The sequence below is a fragment of the Manacus vitellinus genome, unplaced genomic scaffold (assembly GCF_001715985.3).
Source record: "Manacus vitellinus isolate BGI_N305 unplaced genomic scaffold, ASM171598v3 scaffold_107_pilon, whole genome shotgun sequence".
Lineage (NCBI taxonomy): Eukaryota > Metazoa > Chordata > Aves > Passeriformes > Pipridae > Manacus > Manacus vitellinus.
In genome coordinates this window covers 281680-292399 of record NW_021938834.1, presented here as the reverse complement: position 1 = coordinate 292399, position 10720 = coordinate 281680, and the positions used below count along the sequence as shown (strand labels likewise).

General features: G+C 49.8%; 1 protein-coding gene across 8 annotated transcripts in view; it reads left to right on the top strand.

Moving 5' to 3' along the window:
- Nucleotides 1-1314: 1314 nt before the first annotated feature.
- ACSBG2 (acyl-CoA synthetase bubblegum family member 2) overlaps nucleotides 1315-10720 on the top strand; it is a 16458-nt gene continuing 7052 nt past the window's right edge. Inside the window, exons 1-8 of one of the 8 annotated variants that reach the window (XM_018088684.2) lie at nucleotides 1315-1400; nucleotides 4461-4590; nucleotides 6527-6606; nucleotides 7120-7364; nucleotides 8607-8695; nucleotides 9261-9381; nucleotides 9817-9897; nucleotides 10434-10583. In XM_018088684.2, the coding sequence (XP_017944173.1) occupies nucleotides 4466-4590; nucleotides 6527-6606; nucleotides 7120-7364; nucleotides 8607-8695; nucleotides 9261-9381; nucleotides 9817-9897; nucleotides 10434-10583 (891 nt within the window). In that variant the 5' untranslated portion in view covers nucleotides 1315-1400; nucleotides 4461-4465. The other 7 variants (XM_018088679.1, XM_018088678.2, XM_018088677.2 and 4 more) reach the window with 7 other exon arrangements.

Sequence of the window (10720 nt, the reverse complement as noted above, 5' to 3'; positions counted from 1 at the left end):
CAATCAGAAAACCACCTTTCAGAGGGATTTGGACTATTTCCTTCGCTTTCCCAAAACCCTCTGCCGCGCTCCCGCACACCATGAGCGCGCTGCGGGCGTTGCAGAGCTCCCCCCTGTCCGGCCCAGCGCGGATCGGTGAGCAGGGCTGTGTTTGCAGCCCGGGACAGGCCATTCCCGGTGACCCGATCACGCCTGTCCCCGTTCGCCACCGGGGCATCGACCGCGGGTAACCCCGAGGGGGCGGGGCCTCACTGTAATCGACAGCTGCTTCATCCAATAGAGTGGCCATGCGCGCCTCTCCAGCGGGGGTGTGGCCTCGCTGTGACTGACAGCCCCTTTGAACCAATAGCGCAGCTGTGCGCCTGGTAGGGGCGGGATCTTGCCATTACTGACAGCGGCTTCGCCCAGTGGCACCTTCCAAGCAAGGCCGTGGGCGGGGCGGGGCAGGTTTAAAGGGGCCCCGCCCAGCGCGCGCGCGGCAGCAGCTCGTGAGGCGGTGCGCGCGCCCTCGCCGGGCTCTGAGGTAACGCGCGGTCCTAAAGCCCGACCGCCGTCCTAAAGCCCGCGCCGGGGGTGCAGGGAGGGGGCTGCGGGCTAGGTGTGTCTGTGTATGTGTGTATGATGGCTCCCCACGGCTCTCTGGGTGTCCTCAGCGGGGCTCGGTGCGGGTGGGATGCGTGGCCCGAGCCCACCCGTGGAGGGGGTTTGGCTGTGGGATTCACCTTTCTTGTTTCGGCTGCTCCTAATGTCCCTTCGCGGGTGGGTGTCTGGGGAGTGGGGGTGAAGTGTTTTTTTGGGATTTTTGGTTAAATAAGCCCAGGGCGGGTTGGGGGTAACCCCCCCCTCGGGTTGGGGGTAACCTTGTGGGCTGAGGCAATGGGTGGTCCGAGGAGAAGGTCTGTCCCTTCCACATGTCACCTGTGCCCATCGAGGGAATATGAGGTGACCTGGGCACTTGGGGGTGCTCTGTGGGGTGATCTGAGCACTTGGAGGTGCTCCATGCACTGACTTGGGCACTTGGAGATGGTCCATGAGGTGACCTGAGCACTCAGTGATGCTCTGTGAGGTGATCTGGGTGCTTGAGGATACTTCTTAAGGTGACCTGGGTGCTTGGGGATGCTCCATGCAAGGACCTGGGCACTTGGAGATGCTCCATGCGGTGACCTGAGTGCTTGGGATGCTCCTGCGCTGGCTCCCAGCCCTCCTGAGCTTCCAGCAGATACAATGCCATGTGTGGCAGTGGCAGAAACACAGCTGATGCATCCCTGGAAACACTTCCCTGTGCTTTCCTACATCCCTGTGCTCTCGTCCTCCTCTAGAGGGGAATTCCCACCCGCTGTGCAGATGGTGCAGTAAAGCAAACAGCTCTGTAGGAAAGAGGAACTCGGAGCAGCCTCCTGGTGAGTCACATTGCTGTGGAATCCACCTGAAACATCCCGGGGTCCTGGAGAAGCAATCTGCACGGAATTGAGAGTTCTGTGCTTGTCTGGGTGGCTGAGGAACAGTTCTGGTGCCATCAGTGCCCTGCCCTGGATCTGTAGGCAGCTCCCTTCAGCCAAAGCTCAGCTCTGAAGGTGCTGTGGTGGAGTCAAGCGTCTGTGTCCAGTCCTGACAGTCACTCATCATCCTCAGAGAGCTTGGAGTTACTTTTCCTTGTGCTCCCTCCTCTCCAGCATCAGGTAATTCCCCAGCACGACCAGTGGTACTGCTGAAGACAAAACCTTTAGTGCTCAGGAAGTTTTTGTGGCTACCCTTGCTAAAAATGGAGTTTATCTAAAAGAGGAAGAGTGGGTTGCTCAGCTTCTGTTTCCTCACTTAATAAATCTTGAAAGGAGACAAAGGAGCAAAAAGGGCCAGATTGGAGTTTTGGTGGAGATGTGGAAAGGCAGCAAGATAAGGTGGCAGTTGCCTAAAACTGCTCTGGGCAGTGAAGTCTGCAGCGGGGTGGATGTGGTGTCTGTACCAGTTAGAAGAAATCAGCCACAGGAAACCGAGTGGGCTGTGCTGGAAAATGTCAAAGGCTGATAACACCCTCAGTAATTTGAATTTGAACTGATGTTGTTGAAGCTCTCTGTGTGTTTTAGGTAAAGGTGTGTTCGGAGCATGTTATAAATGAAACCTCTTCTCCTGCCAGGAGCTTGCACTTGTCAGACATTTATTCAAGCTCTGCAGTGGTTTCAATAGAAGCCATTCAACTTCCAGTTCTTCTGGGACACGGTGCTCCCTCAAAGCACAGTGTTTTGTATTTAAATGATTTAAGGAGTCACGCAGGTTTAATTAAAAGGGAGGTTTGTTGCCGCGGGTTTTTGTTTGGGTGTGTGTTCTCCACTTTCCTGAACATCTGTGGGACATCACGATGTGTTAACTACCGTGGAAACAATGGGAGGCTGTTGTGTGTCCAGGAGAGAATCATTCTGATCCCATCCTGGTGATCTGCCCCAGTGGTTACACCTGGCTCTGGTGAACCATGGAATGGTTTGGGTTGGAAGGGACCTTAAAGCTCACCCGGTTCCAACCCTGAAACACGTGTGTTTTCCAGTGGCTTGTATTTATAACTGAGCATCAAGGAGGGGAGGACCGAGCTGCAGAGCTGAGCAGAGCTAGGGAGTGTATATTGGGAAATTTTTATTTCTAACCTAAATTTGTTGTCTAAAATGCATGACTGGTTTGGGATCGCTGTGTTCACAAGGAAACCTGCACAACCAGGTGGCACTTCAGCTGTCTGTCCAAAGTCGGGTTGGATGGGCCTTGGAGCAGCCTGGTCTGGTGGAAGGTGCCCCTGCCTATGACAGGGGATGGAATGAGATGAGTTTTAAGGTCCCTTCAACCCAAACCATTCTAGGATTCAATGATTCTGTGACAGCTGGAGTGAGAACACCGGTTTTCCCTTGAAACTCTGTTGCTGCATTAAAAGCACAGCCAGCCAGAGGAGCACTGTAATTAGTGTGGAGGCCAAAGCTTTCTCCAGGGCCACAGGGGAGCCCTGAACCCCTTGTTGTGGGTGCTGGTGGGTGCAGAATTGCACAAGGGGGTCAGGCCCCGTGGGGTTTGTCCCTCCTGGGCTTGTGCTCGATTTCTCCTTGAGCAAGAGGGGCCGTGGTGGCACCGAGAAGTCTGGGATCCGTTGTGCTCTCCCACATGTGGGTTTGAGCTCCTCTGGGCTGGGAACTGCCCCAGGTTGGGGGGGTCTGTGCAGAGATAACCCCCCTCTTCTCACAGCTCATAACTCCCCCCAAATAAACCGCTCTGCTGTTTCAGCCTAGAACGGGGGTGTTGGGCAACATCTGCCGGTTATCTCGGCGCTTTAGAGCTGGGTTTTTTTTTGAGACATCCCTGTCTCAGCTGCCGGTGAATTAAACTATTCCTGGCGTGGCTGGAGCAGAGCGTGGCGTGAGCAGCGACGTGTCTTGCTCAGATGAGTAAGCGGAAAGGGGGGCGTGCTTTCCAGGGCTCTGAGCTGTGCCTAGCGTGGCTTTTTCCTCCCGTCAGAGACTGCAGCGTGGCTGGCTCTGATTTATTAAAAGGGCTCTTTCCTTTCGCTCCTGTCGCTCGTATTGATGCAAACGCGCTCCTCGCATCACCCGATTTAAACGCGTTTGTCTAATGCGGGTACAAAATAGCAGCCGAAAATCTACTTCTTAAAGAGATCAGGGATAATGAGATTCGTCTCCAATCAGCTTGAAATCCCTTGAAACAATTAAAGCTCAGCCTGGCAACTCATAAGCGTCAAAGGCTTCCGATGAATGGAAACCTTAAATCGAATCAGCGTTTAAGAAAACACTTTTGTTTAGGTGATAAAATCCCCCGAGACGAAGTGCTAAAAGAACCGTAGGAGCCGCCAGAAAAATAGCTGCAAAACCGCTTGTTTTTATGAGAACTTTTTAAATCTGGGTGTCCAGGGCTGTGTCTCCGGAGAGGGACCCGAAATCCCCGGTGTGCCGGGGTTGAGGCGGGCGTGGGGCCAGAGCCTCCTTAAGAGGCGGCGGTGTGGGGTGACGAGCCGCTTCCAATTGCGAGGCAGCAGCACATGACATAAGATGCTCCAGATCTGCCTCCTGGGCGCTAGTTTAAAAATAAAGCCTATTCCACGTCGGGCTCGGCGCCGGTGCGGAGCGGAGGCTGCGGGACGGCGATGCGCTGTGAGGATGGAGCTCTGCGGGGTGGGGGGGGGGTGGGAGCCGAGCCGGGAGCGTTTTGGGGCACAGGGAGTGTGAATTTAAATTGTCTGGCTCGTTGGGCTCTCTCAGAGCTGTGGGTGTCACGCTGGTTTTGGTGCAGGGTGGAGGTTTCAGCAGGTTTTTAAATTAACAGTGGCGGCGGCCGCTGTCAGAATTTACCGTGTTTCACGCAGGCTCGAGTTGTGCCTCTTTGGAGCTGCCTCTCTCGTGTAGCTGCATCGACTGAAGCTGATTTATCGTAGAATTTGGTTGTATTTTAATTGTTAAAACCTGTTTTCGCAGGGACAATGCTGTGTGAGTCAGAGGCACGGATGGCACTCGCTGAACCAGTCCCCATGGCTTATTGTAATTCAGCTCCTGAAGGGAACTGTGAGGTGTCACTGAGTGATGTGCTGCTCAACTCTTCACCCAGGTGTGTCTAATTTAAGGTTTTATTTAATCTGTGTACATAGTTTGTATTCTAATCTTACTTAGATTAATTAAAATAATTTTGGAAGAGCCTCTGCAGGGGACAGCTCCTGTGTGGTGCCTACACTGATCTCCACCAAACTCCTCTAAGAGGCTGCTTAGATTTACAGACTGAAGAGCAGGTTAGTATTTAAGGGTCTATATCTCCCCACAGCATAATGGGATCTAGCTGAATAAAACGTCTTTACCTAAATTTTTTCAGGCTACACTGAATTACATGTCATAAGGGGGAGAAAAAAGATGACTTGATTGACTGTGAGAGAAATAGCTGGGGCTTTTTTGCTCATATTACTGGGTCATTTGCATGCTTTGATCGTAAAAGCTGGTGGAGAAATGGTGCAGAACTGTTGCTACTGAGGATTAATTTGTGCTGAAAAATGTTCTCGATAATGAAGAGGGAACATCTTGTAATCCCTTTGGGGGAAATAAAAAAACATTATTTACTCAGCTCTGGTTGTTGGCTTGGAGACTAGTTCAGGGAAGCAGTTCTGCTTTTGGACAGTACATGGGATCAGCCACGTCAGGTCTTCTTTGTGCCTTAAATCTTATATTCCTGAAGCGGTAACAGTTGACTATTTCCTAGAAAATCAGAGCAAGCATAAGCCAGAGGGAAGGAATTTCCCCCTTACACTGAAATTCTCATAGTGGCTGTGCTGACTTGCCTTGTCTCTGATCTGGTAGAAAGGGAATAAAATGTGGGGTTCAGTGCCTGGATTAGCCTGAGGAATTTGTGTGGGAGCAGAGGAGCTCCCACCTGTCTGCTCCTTTTTGCCCCAGAGCTGTCCTACAGAGTTTGGGGTTATTGTGATGTCAGGGCCCTGCAGCCCTTCCAGAACACCCTGGAGCTGGGGCTACAACCAAATGTTGTCATGGGGAAGAGCAAACACCGAGCACTGGCCTGGTGAAACACCTTCGTGATGGCCTGAAGAAAAGGGCCTTGGTAGGGCAAGGCAAGATGGAAATTTTGGGTCTCTGGAGTATAATCTTGGGTCAGCTAGAACTTGGATTTAGGGCTATGCTGATGGTCCAGGCAGGGTATTGCCCAGGGCAGGGGAACAAGCATCAGCTGCCTGGTTGGAGGGTGGGCTGTCCTTCTAGGGACCAAATCCCAAATCTCACAAGGTCTGGCTTCCAGCTCATGGTCTCAAGTGGCACATGCAACTTGATTATGCCATATCCTTATCATTAGGGCTGTGAGAAAGTCCTTCTTGGAAAGGGCTGGAGGAAGAAAACTGGTTTGCAACCAGGGGCAAGTGGTGCTTCACCAGGTCTTGCAGGGCTGGAAGGAAAAGGGATGACTGGGAGGAGCATGGCTGGAGTACATGGGATGTGCCTGTTCCCATTCCTTCACAGACATCTGGTGGGAGCCCAATGGCTTTATTAGGAATACACAAGAACAAGATTTCCTGTGAAATCGGTTTCCTGCTCTTCTGCAGGAAACCTCCATGGGTTTTCCCACAGGGTGACTTGAGGCATGCCCTGGGGCCTCCTTGTTGTTGAACTCATTTTGCAGAGAGGAGATGAGCACCAGATCCATGTGGCCCTTCCTACCTGCCCCCCCCCCTCCTCCTCCCAGCTGCAGATTCTTTGTTTCAGGCACCTGGAACAGACCTCTGGAGTTGAATGATGGCTGTTTTGGGGCTGATAAGTTTATGGGTTGCAATGAAAGCTGCAATTAGGGCAATATCCATGTGTTCAAAACCAGCCTAGGCAAACCTTGCGCACTCTGAGGGACCTGAGCCATGTAGGGTAGTGGATTAATAAAGTCACCTGCAGGACATCAGGAGCCACTTCAACATCCAAGGATTTAGTGAAACGAAGTGATGGAGCAAACCTGCCCTCGGTGTGCTCATTCGGGGATAACTGCTTTTGCCTTGCAGAACTCCTGAGCCCCACAACATCGAGCCGGGGGAAGATTCCAACATGGAGAGACACCAGCTGGACTCAGTTGATCCCAAAGGTGAGTGGGGAGAAGTTTGGTCACTGTGATGTGCATAAAATTATTGTTGGAATGAGAGAGGAATTTATCCAACCATAAGGATGGAAGAAGGAGCTCAGGGTGCAGGATAGGCTGTCCAGAAGTGTCTTGAACTTAGACTTTGAAGCACAGTTGTGCTTTGAGGAGTAAATAAGTAGTGTCAGATACCAATGTCCTGCTTTCAGTCCTCCTTAAAAGAAAAAAAATTAAAAATAGAGTATATGCTGGAGGAAGTTGCCACCTTACAGTGCAAGAGCTTTCGAGCAGAAGAGCGGGTTAGAGGAAATGTTTAACAAAATTTCAAAGTGCTTTAGAGGCTCCCAGTCCAAAATACTGGGGGTCCTGTGGCAAACTTGCCAAGAGGAAAAGGTCAAAAAAGGGGTGTGAGAGGGGTATAACAACATTTACTATTGTGTGCTTGATACTTGGATTTATATTTCTGTCATGGCAGCAAGAAATGTCAAAACCTAAGATGCTGAACCCTTTCTTTCCAAGCAGCCTCCTCCTCTCCTGCCTCTAGAGTGTGGACAACACATCGGGATGGGGAGGTCAAGCTGAGGATGGAAGACCAGGGAATAGGCAGTGAACCACCAAAGACTGTTCACCAGCTCTTCCAGGAAACTGTCAATAAATATGGGGACTATTATGCCCTTGCATCCAAAAAAGGTGGCCAGTGGGTCAAACTAACATACAAAATGTACTATGATGAGTGCTGTAAAGCAGCAAAAAGCTTTCTGAAGGTGAGTTTTTGTTGAGCTCTTGTTCATATTCATTGAATCACAGAGTGGTTTGGGTTGGAAGAGACCTTAGAGCTTATCTCATAAAACCTCCTGCCATGGACAGGGACACCTTCCACTAGCCCAGGTTGCTCCAAGTCCCATCCAACCTGGCCTTTGACACTTGAAGGGATGAGGCAGCCACAGCTTTTCTGGGCAACCTATGCCAGGGCCCCACCACCCTGACAGGGAAGAATTCCTTCCCAATATCTAATGTAAATCTCTCCTCTTTTTGTTTAAAACTGCTCCCTCTTGTCCTACCACTGTGTAAAAAGTCAGTTTAATGTTCACTCATTTAAGTGCTGGAATGGCTGCAGTTAATTGTATTTTAAACCTGCAAATTCTCTGAGTGTAGATGAGTCTTTCAGTGACAGCGAAGTACCTGAACATGCCATGGGCACCTTGGTACTTCCCACAGGGGTTTTGTCTGAATTTATTGCAAGTTGCTTCCACATTCAACTTCAAAAAAGGCATTTAAGGAAACATATAAAGTGAGGTGTTTGAGGTTTTGAGGCAAACCTGGACACTACACCTCCAGAGTCTTGGAAATGTTAATCTTTCAAATTCAAAATTTGAAGGGATGCTTGTGAACTAGCCTTAAATGCCTTTTGCCTGTGCTGTTGGGAGTGAGACAGAGAGGGAAACCGACACACTGTGTTCTTACTGTTGTGATGAAGTCTGGCTTCTTCAGGTTATGGTCACCCCGGTCTCACTCCTGTGGTGGGATCTTCCAGTCTGGGACAAAACCCGAGGGAGATTTAAAGACTGGGACTTCTCCAGCTGAAATTTCATCCCAAAATGTCTCTGACTGTCACTGGAGCTTGTTGCTCTTGTCACTGTTGATATCTGATATATCCAACCATATTAAATGTCTCAGGAGGTGTTATCTAACTTCACCTCTTCTCCTTCCAGAGGGAACTGAGAACTCCCTGGATTGCAGGTTTGTATTGGTGTCAGTGAGCCAGGCATTCCAAGCACAGAGCTCCGCAAATCCCTTTTTCCTTCCCACTGATAGCAGGACAGTGCCTGATGTGGAACTTAACTGGTTCCATCCTGGCTCTTGGGAAGTTTTTCAGTGGGAATCACCCTGTCCAACAACACAAACTCTCTCCTCTTCCCTGTGTTTGCAGCAGAGATCTGTAAATTAACTCTGAGCTTTCTTCGAAGGAAAACCAAGAGTGCTGTAATTCCATCTCTTGTTTACAGCTGGGGCTGCAGCGTTTCCATGGAGTGGGCATCCTGGGATTTAATTCTGCTGAGTGGTTCATTGCTGACATTGGAGCAATCCTTGCAGGGTAAGAACAAGTCTTGTCTCTTGCCATGAATTTTGGCACTCAGTAATTGCAGGATCCCCATGAGAAGCAGGTTTTGATTAAAACCCCCCAACTAAACCAACCACAAAAAAACCCCCAAACCCAATTGTTTGTATTTTAATATAATGAAGGAAACTACAACCTCAACTTAATTCGGAATGAATTAATGAGACAAAAATTATTATTTTTCTTTTTAGCCAAATGCTTCTCTCAAAATAAGATGACCAGTAGGTTAATCCAAAAGATTTCTTATATATACTGTGATTAAAAATATGATGGGAAATGCCAGAGAATCCCAGGGCTGGATTTTGATATCTTCCTTCTATCTGAGACATTTTGGACCCTTACGCCACTCTGACATTTCCCATGCCCCACATCAGAGCCTTTGCTCTTGGAATTAAACCCTCCACTTTTTCTTGTCATATTATGGGATATTCTTCTCAAAGTTTTTCCTCTGAAAAGGTCTGAATGTTGCCAGCAATTCTTCTTGTCCTCTAATTCTGAGTTTTGCTTTTCTGTTTTGTTTTTTTCCCCTCTTCCCTTGCAGGGGATTTGCTGTTGGGATCTATACAACAAACTCTCCTGAGGCCTGTCACTATGTGGCAGAGAACTGCAGTGCTGATGTTATAGTGGTGGAAAACCAGAAACAGCTGCAGAAAATCTTAGAAGTAATTCTGTTTTTCAGATGTCTGGGGGTTACGGCATCTGGTTGACAGCTGTGGGAGGGTAAATGCTGTGGGAGGGTAATACCAGAGGGGAGTGCTGGCTCTGAAAGCAGAGGTGACCTGGCTGAGCCTTCTTGGTGCCTGGCGATGGGTTCCCTCTGGTATTGAGTCTCACAAGAGGTGAAGTGGTAGTTTCCCTTCTTAAAGCCTTGAGAAGCCAAAATGAACAATTGAGCAACCTCTAGGATGTCTGACAACATCCCAGCTCAAATTATGAGTTTCTAGTGAGGCTTCCCTGTTATTTCAGTAGCAGAGATGGGATTCTCTTGGCCTTACATAAAATGGCAAATAGCAGGAGCATGTCAAGTGGTGGGTTGTGTGGCCTGGAAGGGACAAGCAGGATTTGCTCCTTCTCATGAATCTCCCTTCTTAACACAGATTGAGGATAGACTACCTCAGCTGAAGGCCATTGTCCAGTACGGGGAAGAGATAAAGGAGAAGAGACCAAATCTGTACTCAGTAAGTCCTGGGCATCTTCATGGCTTCTAAGTCCTGGTTGTGTTCAGGTGATGTCTCCAAGTACCTGTCACCTTCCATGGGACCTTAAACATCCCTGCCCATGGCAGGGGGTGGAATGAGGTGGTCTTTAAGGTCCCTTCCAACCCAAACTAGTGTGGGATTCTGTGGCTGTGATCCCATGAGCTTGTGTTGGCTGTGGTGAGGGATTGCCTGCCCCACTGGGCAGGAGCTGTTGTGCAAACCTGGATAATCCCTTCTCTAAGGAGGGTGTTGGATTACCAACCTTTGCAAGGCAGTCCTGGGTCCCACATTTACTCCAGTGAGTACCAGGATTGCTACAGAGCTGGAAAGCTGCTCAGGATGGGTCTGTCTCTTTTCTGCTTCTCTTGTGGCAACCAGAAAACAGTGTGGGGCAGTACATATCTTCCAGAGGCTTGGACACAGGGAATGGCTTCCTTCTCTTCATGTGTAGCAAAGAGTTTAATTTTTCACATGAAAGATCACAAAGTGATGGAGCTCTTCTCTTCTCTGCACAGTGGAGTGAGTTCATGGAGCTGGGCAGGGATGTCCCAGACACTCTGCTCCACTTGGCCATCGCGGCGCAGAAGCCCAACCAGTGCTGCACCCTCATCTACACCTCGGGGACCACGGGGCAGCCCAAGGGGGTCATGCTCAGCCACGACAATGTGAGTGTCTGCTCTGCCCTGCTGCCACCCCTGGAGCTGTGACAGATCAGCTGGATTCATTCCAGAATCATGGAATGTGCTGAGTTGGAGGGGACCACAAGGATCATCCAGTCCAACCCCTGGCCCTGCACAGACAC